Source organism: Osmerus mordax, chromosome 16 (genome assembly GCF_038355195.1).
Source record: "Osmerus mordax isolate fOsmMor3 chromosome 16, fOsmMor3.pri, whole genome shotgun sequence".
In the NCBI taxonomy this organism is placed as follows: Eukaryota; Metazoa; Chordata; class Actinopteri; order Osmeriformes; family Osmeridae; genus Osmerus; species Osmerus mordax.
Window position 1 is genome coordinate 1,359,572 of NC_090065.1, and position 19,208 is coordinate 1,378,779.

At 51.3% G+C, this 19,208-nt stretch overlaps 1 protein-coding gene across 1 annotated transcript; it reads left to right on the top strand.

The window, feature by feature from the left end:
* The first annotated feature begins 6,789 nt into the window (after positions 1–6,789).
* On the top strand, positions 6,790–18,831 carry wls (Wnt ligand secretion mediator). The gene is made up of 12 exons (XM_067253958.1): positions 6,790–7,020; positions 8,861–9,133; positions 11,285–11,409; positions 11,792–11,953; positions 13,404–13,540; positions 14,914–15,082; positions 15,213–15,310; positions 15,475–15,538; positions 15,862–16,005; positions 16,637–16,720; positions 17,123–17,276; positions 18,558–18,831. Exons 1-12 carry the CDS (start codon positions 6,915–6,917, stop codon positions 18,665–18,667), a joined length of 1,626 nt encoding a protein of 541 aa, XP_067110059.1. The 5' UTR covers positions 6,790–6,914; the 3' UTR covers positions 18,668–18,831.
* The last annotated feature ends 377 nt before the right edge of the window (positions 18,832–19,208 follow it).

Consider the following 19,208-nt stretch of genomic DNA (forward strand, 5'->3'; position numbering starts at 1 on the left):
ACACCTGGGGGTCTAAGTGGCCCCCTCTCTAGTGGTGAAACCTCTCTCTCTACCATTGCCATAGTAACAGATGGGGTTCACAGCCCACTTCCTGCTAGTCTTTCGAACAGAGAGAGAGAAAGAGAGGAGGGAGGGGGAGAGAGAGAAAGGGGGGCGGGAGGTAGCGAGAGATGTACACAGGGAGGGGGAGAGATGTAGAGAGGGAGGGGGAGAGAGAGGGAGAGAGGGAGAAGGAGAGTGAGAGAGGGAGGGGGAGGGGAAGAGAGGGAGAAGGAGAGGGAGAGAGGAGGGGGAGGGGAAGAGAGGGAGGGGAGAGAGGGGGAGAGAAGGAGAGGGAGAGAGGAGGGGGAGGGTTACAGGACACCAGTTGGCAGGATTATGTTAGTTTTCCAGGATAACAACAATTATGAGACGGTTTCCCAAACACAACCCTGCCCTACTTCTACACTACATAACATATCACCCCTCCCCTCCCCTGACACTCTCACACTCTCACACACACACAAACACCCTATAGCATCCAGGAAGCCGTCCCAGCACACACAGTGTTCCTAACCTTTGATTCTCTTACCAAACAAGGCTGTGTTGTGGTGGGTGGGGAGGGAGGGAGGGTGTGAGGGAGAGAGAGAGAGGGGGTGGGGAGGGAGGGAGGGTGTGAGGGAGAGAGAGAGAGGGGGTGGGGAGGGAGGGAAGGAAGGAGGGAGGGAGAGGGGGGTAGAGAGAGAGAAAGAGAGAGAGGGGGGGGGGGAGAGTGGGGAGAGAGAGAGGACTGTAGGTGTTATCTGGCTGTATGCACACAGTAACCTGTATGTACTGTGTACTCTGGCCTGTAGAATCCCAGCCTACGCAAATGACATACATTAACGTGTTTGGAAACATCTCCACACGCGAATAAGCCCTCTCTTACGCACGGCCCTGCAGAGATAGGTGTGTGTGTGTTTGTCTAAGCTATGCTGCCCATCACAGCCAGGATGTGAGTGTTTGCTAGAGGAAAGTTTGAGTCGGAGTCAAGCGTGGACAGTGAGGAGGAACAGGGAGTATTGTGGTAAGTGATCGCCACCTGGTGGCAGAAGGGGGTAACCACAGCCTGCTTGGATAACAGCAACATGTGTTTGTGCCAACTGAACACTAGGGGGCGCTGCCAAGCACATCATGAGTAGAGCAGTGAAAGCTAGAGAAGAGTTGAAAAAAGTAGAATAGCAGAGTGAGGAGGGGAGAGGAGAGGAGGGGAGAGGAGGGAAAGAGGGGAGAGGAGAGAGAGAGGGGAGAGGAGAGAAGAGGAGAGGAGAGAGGGGAGAGGAGGGGGGGATGAGGGGAGGAGGGGATGAGAGGAGAAGAGAGAGGAGAGAAGAGAGAGAGGGAGGGGAGGGAGGAGAGGGAGATTTTCCTATCAGCAGTAAGGGGATGTTATGGTTGGCTCGCTCTCTCAGGAGTAATCACTGGCTTGTTATGACAAGCTGTGACTGCAGCTAGAACATTAAAACACCATCTTTAACCCAGCCAGACATGTCCTGAACCTGCCTCTAGAACCTGCCTCTAGAACTGCCTCTAGGACCTGCCTCTAGAACCTGCCTCTAGAACCTGCCTCTAGCACCTGCCTCTAGAACCTGCCTCTAGGACCTGCCTCTAGAACCTGCCTCTAGAATCTGCCTCTAAAAACTGCCTCTAGAACCTCATCTCTATGTTTGTGTCAGTGTGTGTGAGTATATATGTGTGTGTAACGTGTGTATGTTTATGAGTGTGTGTGTGTGCATGTGAGTGTGTGTGTACCAGGATGTCCATATCCGTCCATTACAGGGGGGACAACAGCTCCCATCTTGCAATAACGCTTGTTGTCACGACAACATGCAGTCAGAGGCTGCATGTGTCCATAAATAACCTACTGTCACATCTTTCCTTTCTCCTCTCATCCCTCCATCCTCCTCCCTCCCTCCATCTACCTCCTCCATCCTCCTCTCCTCCTCCCTCTATCTACCTCCTCCATCCTCCTCTCCTCCCTCCATCTCCCTCCTCCTCCTTTCTCCTCTCATCCCTCCATCTCCCTCCTCCTCCTTTCTCCTCTCATCCCTCCTCCTCCTTTCTCCTCTCATCCCTCCATCCTCCTCTCCTCCCTCCCTCCATCCTCCTCTCCTCCCTCCATCCTCCTCTCCTCCCTCCATCTCCCTCCTCCTCCTTTCTCCTCTCATCCCTCCATCTCCCTCCTCCTCCTTTCTCCTCTCATCCCTCCTCCTTTCTCCTCTCATCCCTCCATCCTCCTCTCCTCCCTCCCTCCATCTACCTCCTCCATCCTCCTCCCCTCCATCTCCCTCCTCCTTCTTTCTCCTCTCATCCCTAACCTGAGATGATCAATCTAGGCCTAGACACTCAGCTAGCTAGCTAACCTGAGATGATCAGTCTAGGCCTAGACACTCATCTAGCTAGCTAACCTCCAGAGATGGTAAGAACCAGCCCAGCCAACCAGCTAGCTAGCTAACCTGGTCAGGATTAGCCTTGCCACCCGGCTAGCTTGCTAGCTAATTAGCCTTCAGCTGTCTGTCTGAGTAGAACGACATAAAGTAAGCCAGAGAGAGAGTGACCTACTCTTGACAACTCTTCTCTTAGACAGGGATTGTGAAACAGTAGATGAAAGGTGTGTGATTGTGCATCTAACAGACACACAGACAAGCACACGCACAAACGGCAAAACTACAGAGTGGCCTCTTATGCACCTCACTGATCAGAGATAGTTGCCATGACAACTCTTCCTTGTATTGCACAGCGTACTATGCATGTTTGGGTCAAACAGAAACTGATCAAATCATTGGGACGCGCACACACACACACACACACACTTCCTGTGCAGGGCAAAAATAAGATGTTTTTTTTTATCTCTGTGTCATTTCCTGTGTCTTAATATCCATTAGTTAAGTAATATCCATTTGTGACAGTAAAGTTAGAAATATTATATTCTGAGGAGAAATTAGGCTTCAAAAAATAGATTAGCAATGTATTACAGTTTGCGTGTATTTATTGGTCTGTAAAATAGGACTCTTCTATCACTGGGGCCATTCCTGGGTGTAGCTTAGTGGTAAGAGCATTTGATAGTAGAGATCCCCGGTTCAACATCCCCCTCCCTGTATGTCACCTTGGATAAATGTATCTGTTAACGGAATCAAACGTTACATTACGGAGTTATTACAGTCAGAGATCTGGACCCTTCCTGGGCCTGGGTCACTGTCTGCTGTGTGTGTGTGTGTGTGTGTGTGTGCGTCTGCATGTGTGTGTGTGTGTGCGTGTACCTGCCTGTTCCCTCCCCAGCCCCTCTCCTGAGTAGAAGATGCTTGGCAGGGAGGACAGGAAGAGCGAGGCGTCCGCCTAGCTGCAGCACCAGAACGTGCATGACTGTACTTGACTGTTTCTACCCAATACTTCGCATGTCACAACTTCTCTCTCCCACTCCCCTCGTTCCTCACATCTGCCCACGTCACACTCCGAGTAGATGGGGTGCTTTTGATTGTATACGTGGGGTTATATCCTGTGACTAACACAGGCAAGAGTGTGTGTGTGTCTGTAAGTATGTGTGTCTGTGAGTGTGTGTGTGAGAGACAGAGACAAAAGAGATTTCATCACCCCGAGGTTAATCATCTACATGGTTTAACTGGAAGAGGAGCGGAAGAGAGAGTTGATGACAAATAGGGAGAGAGAGAGAGAGAGAGAGAGAGAGAGAGAGAGAGAGAGAGAGAGAGAGAGAGAGAGAGAAGAGAGACAGTGAGAGAAAGACCAGAGACCAGTGTGTGTGTGTGTGTGTGTGTGTGTGTGTGTGTGTGTGTGTGTGTGTGTGTGTGCGCGTGTTCTCCTACATTCTCCTTTCTATTCTGACAGAAAAGAGCAGTTCCACAACGTTCTGTCAGTGAGACAGGAATCCTTCTAGAACGTTCTGTCAGTGAGACAGGAATCCTTCTAGAACGTTCTGTCAGTGAGACAGGAATCCTTCTAGAACGTTCTGTCAGTGAGACAGGAATCCTTCTAGAACGTTCTGTCAGTGAGACAGGAATCCTTCTAGAACGTTCTGTCAGTGAGACAGGAACCTGACAGTGACGGGGACCTTCTCAGAGCAGGTTCACAGATCTCCAGCAGGTGAGAAGTTTCGAAGAGGCAGTGAAGAGAGAGGCTGTATAGTCTATAGACAAGACTACGCTCTAAAGACAAGACTCTACCTAGACATAACTTGGCACTCTTAAGAGGGAGCTATGTAACAGGTATGTCGGCCGGTGTGAAGCCGTAAACATGCTGTCCCTCTCCATCTACGAGCCCTGCTCGCCCGCCCGGACCCCTCGCCCTCGTACCACTGCTCATTTCACTGTAGGCACACAGGGACTTATGGCATGTCGCTGTATATCACGTAGACAACCCTTATGGTATATAGATCATATAGGTTCCATGCAGACCTTTAAAGCCGATTGTGTTCCACAGATAACCCTCTGAGGGTCAAAAAGTACCATTTAGGGTTCCAAACAGAACCCTATAGGGTCCAGAAACAGGTTCTATAGCACACCTTTCCAACGGTTGTCCCTCTAAGTTTAGAACCTAGACATTCAACAACCAACTCCACACCTCCACACCTCCATCACCTCCACACCTCCATCACCTCCACACCTCCATCACCTCCATCACCTCCACACCTCCACACCTCCACACCTCCATCACCTCCACACCTCCACACCTCCACACCTCCACCGACAGAATCGCTGGTCGGACTAAACGGGACAGGCCACGGCACGTAGGCCTACACGAGGCCAGTACATGAGGTCGCAGGTTCAAATCCCCCCTGTACTGTGTGTTGCTTTTAATAAAAGTGTCTGCTAAATGAAAGGATCAGTTCCACACCGACCCCAGCCTGGCCACTCTGCAGGCGTGCTAGCAGAGGGCTCCGCTGGAGGGAAGGAGAACTCAGGCTGCTGTCGGGAAGCCTTTCAGAGAGATGGGTCAGATGGCAGGATTGGCTGCCAGTGAACAGGGTACTAATGACAGAGCTTGGTCAATGGCCAGTCTGTGCTGTGTGTGGTCCAGCACAGCACAGCACAACACTCTGTCTTTCTGTCTGTCTGTCTTTCTCCAGCTGTCTTTCTGTCTGTCTACCTGTCAAATTGTCTATCTCTGTCTGTCTCCCCATCTACCCTCTCCACCATTATCCATCCATCAATCTATCCTTCCGTCATAACGGTCATTCATTAGAACTAATTTAACCTTGTGTGTGTTTAGACCAACCGCCAAAGTGCAGACAAACGTCTACGGGTTGCATTCCTTCTCCATAGCAACAGATGAACAGTCAGAGGTAGGAGAGTTTACAGGTCGAACAAGGGCTGTCACCATTAAAAAAAATATCATTCCAATTTAAAATTAACACAAATGACAATTGATATTTCGCAAACCCCCCCCCCCCCCCCCCAAAAAAAAGAAAAAAAAGAAACGTGCCAAGCGGCCTACATTTCGACATACATATAACCACATCCCCAGGCGAACATGAGGAGAAAATAACGTGCAAAAGAAGCCGTACAGTACTTCTGTGCGAGGTATTGAACTTTCACAGTGAACTTATCACCTGTTGCACTGAATGCTGTTTTAACTACCGCGATAGGATAAGCGACACCTTGTCGAGGCAGCTTGTCTGGGCAAGGTGTCGCGGTGCCAAACCTTGTGTTTATGTTTATGAAACCAATAAACGACCGTCATTTACAAACGCCAACGGTGTAGAATGGAATAGATTAGCCTACAGTTTAATACAATGTAACCTCTCTGACACATCAGACACATTATTTCACGATGAGCCTATCTTCGTAGTGGACAACATCCGTGACCGAAATGCCACTCCTACCTGTCCGGGCAATGTTCAGCTGGTCTCCCCGTTTCGCCGACTGTACGGTAACGTTACTGTATCCGTCAACAAGCTGGGAGGGGAGCTAGCTCGTCTGTCCGCTGACACAACTTGCTGTAAGATAAAACAGAAGCCAGTTAAAAAAAACGTCGGTCTCCAGCTCTGCCGAGTTCAGGCGCTTTTACTTTCTCGCTGTTCGTTGTGGCGAGTAGCCTATCGTTTACTTTTTGTTTTCTGTAGAGCTAGCTTTCTGTGTTTTTCACCACTCACTCTCACTCTCCCCCTCAGCTCAGCTTGGCTTTGACGAAAACAGCCGATGTTTCGGGCGGAGACCATCGAGACGTTACGGTCAGAGCTCTAGCGGATGTTTTGAGAATTAAAATGGTGTTGAAACATCGACATATGGCCAACCACAAGAGGACGCCATTGTATTATGGTTGAATAGCCTACATAGAGATCGGAAGATATTTTCTTATCGCCAGGTACTATGAGAAACTTGGACCACAGTCCAGCTGCAGATTGTGAACACGCACCTGGAGATAAGCAAGAGTCCAAGATTCCCTTCACGACCTCTAACCCTACACCTGGACGAACTTGATTTTTATTAGCGTAGTTAGACCTATTTTTGTATATGGTGTTTTTTTTATACAGGGTTTTTAAGCGAAGTTGGCTTCAGGTGGTATTATAATGTCACAGGAGGGAATTGAACGGTTGTAAAAAATAAAAAAGACGATATAGGCTATTGGATTGACGTTTCACCTCATTGTTTGTAGATTGTCAAAATGAAACACAATGTAGGCTAATTTAAACATGTGGGTGAACTATGCCTTTAATTGCATTTTATTCCACCCACTCCATACTAGTCGGTCATGTGATCAGTGGCTCGTGCCCCCGGAGTCGCCCCGTCCTTCCAAGTTGAAAGACACATCAAAGAACGCGCAGCAGCGCGAGACGGAGAGCGAGCAGCATTCCTAAACTGGGGATCTGGATGCGGTGACTTCCACACTGACTCGTCTTTTTGTTTCTTTCACTCGTGGTGATCTTCCTTCAACTTATCAACATGGCCGGGGCAATTATTGAAAACATGAGCACCAAAAAGTTGGTGATCGTGGGAGTTATACTGCTTTTGTTCCAGGCGTTTTCTTTCATGGTCGGCGGGTTGATCGGTAAGCATGCCTTTTTTTTCCTTCTCTCTCGGTTTCTTCGTTTTCGTGTTGAACCGTTTTGTGGCGTCGTGCGAGACCTGCACGTTCGCCTAGATTTATCGAGTTTACGGGACTGTAGACACCGACCATTACTGCAGTCTTAAAAAGTTGTGCAGTTTATAAACCGTCTTCCCCGGTGACCGGAAATTTTCCCACCCTAGTTTTAAAAACCAGCTGCAAATTATTAGTGGCAAAGAATGGCGACTTTTGTTAAACTTGCTGGAAACTTTGTAGCTAGCGTTGTTACTACATCTCCTTAAATATCCATACACGCTTTTCACAACGTCGCTTTATGTAAAGTTAGGTTTTTAGTGTGAAACTGTAGTCTGTTAACCAGTTGTTTTTAGACTACGATTTATTCGATGGAAACAATTATTTAGTCTGGTTTTAAGATGATAGTTTGGTAAAGGAGATGATATGTACCTGCATACATTACGTATCGGCTTGGCGATAAGTACCTGCATATATGCTTTGCATGAACAACTTTTCTTTGATCCAACAAGAATGTGCTACCTCCATCCCCCCCTCCTCCATCTCATCCCTCGTTCTGGATTCCCCATGCCCTTAGGTGCACCTCTCTCTCTTTCTCTCTATCCCTCTCTGTGAAACTTCCTCCTCACCTTCTGGTGCCTGGTTCATTTGCATGATATCACACACACACACACACACACACACACACACACACACACACACACACACACACACACACACACACACTCACACTCACACTCACACTCACACTCACACTCACACACACACACACTATGCTGTACACACCCCACCACTCACACAGGAAAGTTGGAATAGGCAGTCGTGTGTGTATATCCGAGTGTGTGTATGCCTGGCAGGCCCAGATTAGGTAGATGATTCAGTGTGTGTCTGACTGTCCCTGTCCCCCCCCCAGCTGAGATGGTTTTAATGAGGCTGGGTGCCTCTGTGTCTGCTCAGGCTGGCACAGAGAGAGATGGGGGGGGGGGGGGGTGAGTACAGCAGAGTGTGTGGTAGAGGGGGATGTGTGTGTGTGTGTGTGGGGGGGGGGGGCGGGTGAGTACAGCAGAGTGTGTGGTAGAGGGGGATGTGTGTGTGTGGGGGGGGTGAGTACAGCAGAGTGTGTGGTAGAGGGGGATGTGGTGGGGGTGTGGGGGGGGGCAGGGGCCAACAAGGTAATGGAGAAGAAAGCTCACTTGCCAGTGTCTCATCAACACAGCATGAGAAGAGCTGGCTGAGAGAATCCACTATTGTGTGTGTGTGTGTGTGTGTGTGTTTGTGCGCTTTTAGGAATCACTTCATAATTTAACTCGGGAGGGGTTCTGTATAGCTGGTCTAATTTAATTTGCTGTGTTTGGTTCACACACACACACACACACACACACACACACACACACACACACACACACACACACACACACACACACACACACACACACACACACACACACACACACACACACAACCAGCGCTCCTGGGTTAGGTGTCTGAGGTATTTAGTCAGACACAGTGAAATGGGCATGATGGGGATTTCCCAGGTTGTCCTCTAGTCCCTGACAGTAAAACCTGATATCTCTGGAGGAGAGACCAGTGTTCAAGCTTGCTTAGGGTCTTTCCCTAAACGAACGCTCTCCTCTCCTCCTGGCCTCTTTGTCTCCTTTCCTCCTCTCTCTTTATCTTCTTCTCCTCCTCTCCCATCCTTTCATCTATCTCTTCTTCTCTCCTCTCCCCCACCAGGTCTCTCTCCTCTAGCTCTGTGTGTTTAAAAAAACGAGCAAAAACACAACCTAACCTTGTCTCCCCTCTCCCCCAGCCCCCAGCCCCACCTCTGCGGTCCACTACCTGGCCACCAAGTGCGTGGACACGGCCAAATACCACCAGAGCAACAAGTGGTTCATGCCCTGGGGCCCCAATCAGTGCGACAAGATCCGGGATTTTGACGAGGCCATGGCCAAAGAGATCGAGGCCAACAACATAGTGTTCTCCATCCACATCCCCCTGCCCAACAAGGAGATGAGTCCTTGGTTTCAGTTCATGCTGGTCATCCTGCAGTTCGACATCGCCTTCAAGATGTACAACCAGATAGGTGAGAGGTGGGCGTTAGCAAGGGGGCTGGCAGAGCTGCAGGTGGAGGATAGTTAGCATAGCATAGCATCGCTGCCGGCTAAGGAGCTAGAGTAGCACAGTAAAAGAGAGTGTAGCAGTTAGCATTGGTGCTAGCATTGTTGCTAGCATTGTCGTTACCATAGCTGAAAGTGTAGCACCTAGCATGAACAGCAGATGTAGCATTAGCATAGGTACTATCACAGGTGTTATCTGAACTGCTACGCTACCAGTTACTCTGGCTGCTGCACACACACACACACACACACACACACACACACACACACACACACAGAGTGCCTAACAATGATGGATGAGTTGCTGGAAGTCCTCAGCCATGCAGGCCCTGGGGGGTTGGTGTGTGTGTTAATGTTTGTGTGCGTGTGTGTGTGTGTGTGTGTGTGTGTGTGTGTGTGTGTGGGGGGGGGGGGGCTGAAAACGGGACTCAATTTCAGAAAGCTCTCAGTGCTGTCTCCAGCCCCCCCAGGGTAATATGTCTAGAGCAGGTCTCTCTCTCTCTCTCTGCTTCTGTCTGTACTATCGTCTCGTTTTCTCTTTTTTCTGTATCTCTCATTGTTGTTCCATCCAGGTGCCATCATCCTCGACTGGTTGTCTCAACTTGCTCACAGAGGAGAGAGGGAGAGGGAGAGGGAGAGGGAGAGGGAGAGGGAGAGGGAGAGGGAGAGGGGGAGGAGGAGTAGAGGGAGAGGGGGAGGAGGAGGAGAAGGAGAGGGAGAGGGGGAGGAGAGGAGGACTAGGGGTGTGAAGGGGTAGATAGATGCTGGGTGCATCAGGACTTGACACCCTGCCAGCTCTGGGCTGTGAAAGAAGGGATTAGAAGGATAATACCCATGTCTAATAAAGAGAGGGAGGGATGAGGGCAGAGAAAGGGAGAGAGAGCGAGGGAGAGAGGGAGAGCAAGGGAGGGAGAGAGAGAGAGAGGGGGAGAGCGAGGGAAGGAGGGAGGGAGGGAGAGAGAGAGAGAGGGAGAAGACTTTAGAGACTTTCATGAACAAGTCTGGTACTGAACATGCTCAGTGAAGCTCGCTATCCCTGTTAGAGCTGTGTGTGTATGTGTGTGTGTGTGTGTGTGTGTGTGTGTGTGTGTGTGTGTGTGTGTGTGTGTGTGTGTGTGTGTGTGTGTGTGTGTGTGTGTGTGTGTGTGTGTGTGTGTGTGTGTGTGTGTGTGTGTGTGTGTGTGTGTGTGTGTGTGTGTGTGTGTGTGTGTGTGTGTGTGTGTGTGTGTGTGTGTGTGTGTGTGTGTGTGTGTGTGTGTGTGTGTGTGTGTGTGTGTGTGTGTGTGTGTGTGTGTGTGTGTGTGTGTGTGTGTGTGTGTGTGTGTGTGTGTGTGTGTGTGTGTGTGTGTGTGTGGTGAGGGGGGCCATGTTTACTGCTCTCTGCCTGCCAGACTGGGGAGTGAGTCAGCCCTCCTCTCCAGATGTGACAGCAGAATAGCAGCAGGCCTGACATGCAGGCTGAGAGCTGGGGGTGGAGAGGGGAGTCTCTCTCTCTACCAGAATGATTGTCCCTGGGAAGACCAGCCCCCCTCGGCACCCCCCTGGCAGGGCGGGGTAGGAGTTGCCCCCCCCCCCCAGGACCCCTGGCTGGGCTCCAGCAATAACACAGCTGTTGAGAGGGCTTAGTCGCCGTGGTGACGGCGCAGGGCTGGGGTGGAATGTTTGTGTGAAGCTGACATTCAGGGACACTGACCGGGACGGGGGAGAGAGAGGAGGGGAGAGGGGGGGGAGGGAGGGAGGGGAGTGGAGGGAGAGAGGGGGAGGGGAGAGAGAGAGCAGTTATTCACTGCCAATAACCAACCCATCCTCTCCTTCCCTCCATCCATATCCCTCCCTCTCCTCCTGGCTCTCTCCTCTCCAGGTCAGTGGGTTCATCTCAGATTCTTGTGTTTCTCTCCTTACAGAAAAAGTTTCTAGAGAGAGGAGCAGAGGGGTGTTGAGAGGGATGGACGTCTCTCTCGCTGTGTCTCTCTCCCCCTCTCTCTCTCTGTGTGTCTCTCTCGGTCTGTCTGTCATCAGATCTCAATTCAGCCTCAACATGTCTTATATAACAACACTGTCCATGTTGTATACACTGTAAATGTGTTACCTGGTAAATGTGTTGGTGTGTGTTGCAGACGAGGGAGCGATAGCCACCATCGACGTTGGGCTGGCCTACAGGGATGACTCTCTGTCTGAGTGGACTGAGATGGCTCACTCTATAGAGCAGAGGAAACTCAGCTGTAACTTCACCACCTCCAAGGTACACGCACACTTCAGTATACACACATACGCACGCACACTCTGAATACACACACACACTGAATACACACACAAACACTTTTGTAAACACTCACACACTTCTGTATACACACACACTCACACACACATGCTTGTGTGTGTGAGTGTGTGTGTGTGTATACACACACACTCACACAGGGAATCAGGTGGCTGAGCGGTGAGGGAGTCGGGCTAGTAATCCGAAGGTTGCCGGTTCGATTCCCGGTCATGCCAACTGACGTTGTGTCCTAGGGAAAGGCACTTCACCCTACTTGCCTCGGGGGGAATGTCCCTGTACTTACTGTAAGTCGCTCTGGATAAGAGCGTCTGCTAAATGTAAATGTAAATGTGTACCCTCCCTCCAGACCTATGAGAATGAGGGCCGGTACTATGAGTGTGCCCTGCTGCCCTTCATGGAGGTGGGCAGCGTGGCCCACAAGTTCTACCTGCTCAACATCCGGCTGCCTGTCAGCGAACGCAAGAAGATCAACGTGGGCATCGGAGAAATCAAGGACATCAGACTGGTGGTACGAGCGCTGTGTGTGTGTGAGAGCAGTGTGTGTGTGTGTGAGAGAGCTGTGTGTGTGTGTGAGAGCTGTGTGTGTGTGAGAGAGCTGTGTGTGTGTGTGAGAGCTGTGTGTGTGTGTGAGAGCTGTGTGTGTGTGTGAGAGCTGTGTGTGTGTGAGAGAGCTGTGTGTGTGTGTGAGAGAGCTGTGTGTGTGTGTGAGAGAGCTGTGTGTGTGTGTGAGAGCAGTGTGTGTGTGTGAGAGCAGTGTGTGTGTGTGAGAGCAGTGTGTGTGTGAGAGAGCTGTGTGTGTGTGTGAGAGCTGTGTGTGTGTGAGAGAGCTGTGTGTGTGTGTGAGAGCTGTGTGTGTGTGAGAGAGCTGTGTGTGTGTGTGAGAGCAGTGTGTGTGTGTGAGAGCTGTGTGTGTGTGTGAGAGCAGTGTGTGTGTGTGAGAGAGCTGTGTGTGTGTGAGAGCTGTGTGTGTGTGTGTGAGAGCTGTGTGTGTGTGTGTGAGAGCTGTGTGTGTGTGTGAGAGCTGTGTGTGTGTGTGAGAGCTGTGTGTGTGTGTGAGAGCTGTGTGTGTGTGTGTGTGAGAGCTGTGTGTGTGTGTGTGAGAGCTGTGTGTGTGTGAGAGAGCTGTGTGTGTGTGTGAGAGCTGTGTGTGTGTGTGAGAGCAGTGTGTGTGTGTGAGAGCAGTGTGTGTGTGTGTGTGAGAGCAGTGTGTGTGTGTGTGTGTGAGAGCAGTGTGTGTGTGTGAGAGCTGTGTGTGTGTGTGAGAGCTGTGTGTGTGTGTGAGAGCTGTGTGTGTGTGAGAGAGCTGTGTGTGTGTGTGAGAGCTGTGTGTGTGTGTGAGAGCTGTGTGTGTGTGTGAGAGCTGTGTGTGTGTGTGAGAGCTGTGTGTGTGTGTGTGAGAGCTGTGTGTGTGTGTGAGAGCTGTGTGTGTGTGTGAGAGCTGTGTGTGTGTGTGAGAGCTGTGTGTGTGTGAGAGAGCTGTGTGTGTGTGTGAGAGCTGTGTGTGTGTGTGAGAGCTGTGTGTGTGTGTGAGAGCTGTGTGTGTGTGTGAGAGAGCTGTGTGTGTGTGAGAGAGCTGTGTGTGTGTGTGTGAGAGCTGTGTGTGTGTGAGAGAGCTGTGTGTGTGTGAGAGAGCTGTGTGTGTGTGAGAGCTGTGTGTGTGTGTGTGAGAGCTGTGTGTGTGTGAGAGCTGTGTGTGTGTGAGAGCTGTGTGTGTGTGTGAGAGCTGTGTGTGTGTGTAAATGTGTGTTGTGTGTGAGAGAGCTGTGTGTGTGTGTGAGCTGTGTGTGTGTGTGTGAGCTGTGTGTGTGTGTGTGAGAGCTGTGTGTGTGTGTGAGAGCTGTGTGTGTGTGTGTGAGCTGTGTGTGTGTGTGTGAGAGCTGTGTGTGTGTGTGAGAGCTGTGTGTGTGTGTGAGAGCAGTGTGTGTGTGTAAACGTGTGTTGTGTGTGTGTGTCTGCAGGGCATCCATCAGAACGGGGGCTTCACCAAGGTGTGGTTCGCCATGAAGACCTTCCTCACCCCCACCATCCTCATCATCATGATCTGGTACTGGAGACGGATCGTCCTCATGACCCGCCCCCCCGTCCTGCTGGAGAAGTGAGGACTCTTCATTATCACCACTGTTATCTTCTTCATCAGTAATATCATCATTTTCTTTAGTTCCCTACCATCCTCATAAGCTGTGGAATCTCAAGATCTGCGCCTGTCTCTCTCACTCTCTCACAGACACACACACACTGTCTCTCTCACTCTCTCACAGACACACACACACACACACACACACACACACAGACTCTCAGCGGCGGCATATGTGTGTGTTGTAACATCAACTATGTATGAGGTGTGGATGTAGGTCAGACTCTCAACACTTCCTTCAGAGCTGAGCTGTCTGTCTCTGTTTGCCTGTCTGTCTGCTGGCCTGCATGTCTGTCTGTTTGCCTGTCTGTCTGTCTGCTGGCCTGCATGTCTGTCTCTGTTTGCCTGTCTGTCTGCTGGCCTGCATGTCTGTCTGTTTCTCTCTCTTCCCCCTCTCTACCCCTTCCTCCCTCATCTCTCTCCCATACTCTCTATCCCCCCCCCCCCCCTCTCTATCTCTCTCTCTCTTGTTCCCAGGTGACCAGGAAGCTAACAGGAAGTGGGCTATTTGTGGACAGAAGATGATTTTTTCATCAAGCTGTAAAAGCCTGTCAGGAGCTGGTGTCAGACTGGGGAGGGGGGGGGGGGGGGGGGTGGTGGGAGGGAGGGGGAGAGGGGGAGAGGCCAAAGGGTAAGAAGCTGGGGAGGGGGAGAGAGAGAGAGATGGAGGCAGAATTTGTAGGTGTTGGGGTTCTAAACTGGGGCTGTTTGTGAGCCAAACTAATGGACTGGCAGAACCTGATGCCTGGTTCTAATTCCCGGTTCTAATAGGGGTTTAGATGCAGACCCAAAGATGTGTTCCCTGGGTCTTCTGACGTTCTTGTGCAAGATGAACAGCTTGTTTAGTTTAAATGGTGCCGTCCAAACACACACACAGCCCGCCCCCATGTTGCAGGGGGAACATTCTGTGAGTAGCAGTTCCATGTGGTCAGTGGGTTCTCTCCGTAGAACACAGAACACACTGGAACGGTTCTCTACACAAAGACATCTGGAATACGACTCGTGTTTTTGGAACCATGTCTAGCCTAGACTCTCACACACACCCCTCTTCCATCCTATTCAATCGTGTCCTGGCATGTTTGGTCCTGCAGGCAGCACACACACACACACACAAGCCTGTTTTCTCCAGAGGTGTGTGTGCCTCTAAGCCAAATACAGGGAGGGGAGAAGCAACCTACGAATGATCCACAGACAAAAATGTTTGAATGCCTCTTCTGTTTACCTATCCCCCCTCCTTTCTTCTCTCTCTGTCTCTCTCTCTGTCTCTCTGTCTGTCTGTGTCTCTCTCTGGGTCTCTCTGTCTCTCTCTCTCTGTCTGTCTCTCTCCCCTCCAGGGTGATCTTTGCTCTGGGCATTTCCATGACGTTCATCAACCTCCCGGTGGAGTGGTTCTCCGTGGGCTTCAACTGGACTTGGATGCTGCTGTTCGGAGACATCCGCCAGGGAATCTTCTACGCCATGCTGCTGTCCTTCTGGATCATCTTCTGTGGAGAGCACCTCATGGTACGACCCCTGACCCTCTCTCTGACCCAGGGGGGGGGGGGGGGCGGGGGCAAGAGATAGGGGGGGTGGCAGAGAAGGGGAGGGTGTTCCTGCGAGCCTTCCTGTGAGTGATGCTGTTTTGATGTCTCAGGATCAGACGGAGAGGAACCGTTTCTCTCTCTACTGGAAGCAGGTGGGACCAATCGTGTTCGGCTCATTCTGTCTCTTCATCTTCGACATGTGTGAGAGGTGAGCCTGTCCAACCCTCTGCCCTCTGTCCACCCCTCCAACACTCCTTCGCCTCTAACCCTCTCTCCCCTCCTTCTCCCTACTTTTCCTTCTTTCATTGTTATATGACCCTCTTTCCATGTGCCGACTTCTCTCGCTGGAACTGTGTGTGTGTGTCTCCTCAGGGGTGTGCAGCTGAAGAACCCCTTCTACAGTATCTGGGCGTCAGACGTGGGGACAGAGCTGGCCGTATCCTCCCAATCTCCGACTTCCTGTTTCCTGTCTGTGTGCTGTGTTCAGTCTGGTAGAGGGGCGGGTCTGCTAGTGACTACCCCACTTCCTGTGTGATGTCATAGTGCTGCTACAGCTCTGGTCCTCCCTACTAAAGCCAGCAGATTTGGTCCTGATCTGGAATCTTATTCTTTAGATTGTTTAAAGCCTTGTCAAACATTATCATGATGATGATGATGTGTCGTGTTGCTAGTCTACCTGGGCCTGTGGGGCGCCCAGGCCCCCCTGACCCTTGACCCCCCCGACCCCTGACCTGGGCAGAGTCCTTGACGGCGTGTCAGATGGCATTCATCGTGGTGGCCGGGATCTGCGCCTGCCTGTACTTCCTGTTCCTGTGCTTCATGGTGTTCCAGGTGTTCCGAAACATCAGTGGCAAGAGATCCTCCCTGCCGGCAATGTCCAAGGCCAGGAGGCTACACTACGAGGTGGGGAGGGAGGATGTCTGGTGCTGTGGTCTGTCTCTCTCTCTGTGTCTCTCTCTCTGTGTGTCTCTCTCTCTCTGTGTCTCTCTCTCTCTGTGTCTCTCTCTCTCTGTGTCTCTCTCTCTCTCTCTCTCTCTCTCTCTCTCTCTCTGTGTCTCTCTCTCTCTCTCTCTCTCTCTCTCTCTCTCTCTCTCTCTCTCTCTCTCTGTGTCTCTCTCTCTGTGTCTCTCTCTCTGTGTCTCTCTCTCTGTGTCTCTCTCTCTCTGTGTCTTTCTCTCTCTGTGTCTCTCTCTGTCTCTCTCTCTGTCTCTCTCTGTGTCTTTCTCTCTCTCTCTCTGTCTCTCTCTGTGTCTCTCTCTCTCTCTCTCTCTCTCTCTCTCTCTCTCTCTCTCTGTGTCTCTCTCTGGGTCTCTCTCTCTGGGTCTCTCTCTCTCTCTCTCTCTCTGGGTCTCTCTCTCTCTGGGTCTCTCTCTCTGTGTCTCTCTCTCTCTGTTTCTCTCTTTCTCTGTGTGTCTCTCTGTCTGTCTCTCTGTCTGTCTCTCTTTCTCTGTGTGTCTCTCTCTGTGTCTCTCCCTCTCTGTGTCTCTCTCTCTCTGTGAGGTTCTCCATCAGTAACTCCAGTCTTGGTTCTCAGGGTCTGATCTTCAGGTTCAAGTTCCTCATGCTGGTCACCCTGACCTGTGCTGCCATGACGGTCATCTTCTTCATCATCAGCCAGGTACCTCCACAGCCCTCTCTGGGTTCTTAGACCAGGGCTTTAACCCTGTTTCTGAACACAGCCCTCTCTGGGTTCTTAGACCAGGGCTTTAACCCTGTTTCTGAACACAGCCCTCTCTGGGTTCTTAGACCAGGGCTTTAACCCTGTTTCTGAACACAGCCCTCTCTGGGTTCTTAGACCAGGGCTTTAACCCTGTTTCTGAACACAGCCCTCTCTGGGTTCTTAGACCAGGGCTTTAACCCTGTTTTTGAACAGCTCCCTGCCTGGAACAGGTGCACTGTTGTTCTAGATCACTCTTATCAGACCTCTGGTCATGCTGTAGATCTGAACCCAGATACTTTTCACTACTTTACATCTGATTGGTTGTTCAACTAAATGCATTAAGTGTGTGTGTGTGCGCAGGTGAATGAGGGCCACTGGCGCTGGGGAGACTACACGCTGCAGGTGAACAGCGCCTTCTTCACAGGGATCTACGGCATGTGGAACCTGTATGTGTTCGCCATCATGTTCCTCTACGCCCCCTCACACAAACGCTACGGAGACGACACGTCTGCAGGTGGGACTCACACACACTAACACACACCACACACACATACACACACTAACACACCACACACACATACACACACTAACACACCACACACACATACACACACTAACACACCACACACACATATACACACTAACACACCACACACACATACACACACTAACACACCACACACACACTAACACACCACACACACACTAACGCACACATACCACATACACACACCAACGCACTAACACACACACACACACACACACACACATACCACACTAACACACACGCTCACACAGGTTCTGAGTCTCATTCAGACCACACACTCTCATCCACTCAGACATCCAGTCAGAGCCTAACAATGAGAGCAGGAAAGTGTGTTTGTGTTCCCAGGGACAAGAAGGGCCTCTCTGGGTGTTTCTAATGGATACCAGGCTTCCTTCCAGGGAGATGGGGGAGGGGGGGGGGGGGGGGAGGAGGGGGGGGGGGGTAATGAAAGCCATCTATCTCCTGACATCAGGAAGACAGCAATGTTTGAGGTTCTGGAAGAGTGTTCCCTAAACGAAGTCATGCTGAATCTCAGGAGGAGCGTACACTCGTTCTCCTCTCTCTCCGTCCCTCTCTCTCTCTCTCTCTCTCTCTCTGCTTCTCTATCTCCCTCTTTCTACCACCTCTCCCCTCTCTCTCTCTCTGCTTCTCTATCTCCTTATCTCTACCACCTCTCCCCTCTCTCTCTGCTTCTCTATCTCCTCTCTCTCCCTCCCTCCCTCTCTCTCTCTCTGCTTCTCTCTCTCCCTCTCTACCACCTCTCCTCTCTCTCTCTCTGCTTCTCTATCTCCTCTCTCTCCCTCCCTCTCTCTCTCTCTCTCTCTCTCTCTCTCTGCTTCTCTATCTCCCTCTCTACCACCTCTCCCCTCTCTCTCTCTCTCTCTCTCTGCTTCTCTATCTCCCTCTCTCTACCACCTCTCCTGTCTCTCTCTTTTTAAGTGAAGTGCATTTCATGTGCACCAGTATTCTGGGCTCTGAGACACTGAGACAGAGAGCTGATGTGTGTGTGTGTGTGTGTGTGTGTGTGTGGATGGATGTATACTGTACTGTATGTTTGCTTTGGTAATATTTTAAACATCTCTTGACAGGCCAATAAAGCACTTGGAAGAATGAAATGTTGTGTAATGTAAATGTAACAGAGTCTGCTCAGATGTCTCCAGTCTGGCTTCTGTTAATGATGTTCATGATGTTGATGGTGTTGTTGTTGTGGTGGTGGTGTTGATGGTGTTTGTTGTGGTGTTGGTCTAGGGGGTGGAGGAGCTAACAGTGGAGAGGACATCCAGCTGACCACCACCATCACACATGTGGACGGACCCACAGAGATCTACAAGATGACGGGCAAAGAGGCTCAGGAGTAGACCCCTCTCTACACCCTCCCTGCTGCCCTCCCCCTCTCTACACCCTCCCTGCTGCCCTCCCCCTCTCTACACCCTCCCTGCTGCCCTCCCCCTCTCTACACCCTCCCTGCTGCCCTCCCCCTCTCTACACCCTCCCTGCTGCCCTCCCCCTCTGTACACCCTCCCTGCTGCCCTCCCCCTCTCTACACCCTCCCTGCTGCCCTCCCCCTCTGTACACCCTCCCTACTGCCCTCCCCCTCTCTACACCCTCCCTACTGCCCTCCCCCTCTCTACACCCTCCCTACTGCCCTCCCCCTCTCTACACCCTCCCTACTGCCCTCACCCCTACATCCTCCCTACTGCCCTCACCCCTACATCCTCACCCTCCCTACTGCCCTCACCCCTACATCCTCCCTACTGCCCTCACCCCTACATCCTCACCCTCCCTACTGCCCTCACCCCTACATCCTCACCCTCCCTACTGCCCTCACCCCCTCCACACCCTCCTCCTCCCTACTGCCCTCACCCCTACATCCTCACCCTCCCTACTGCCCTCACCCCC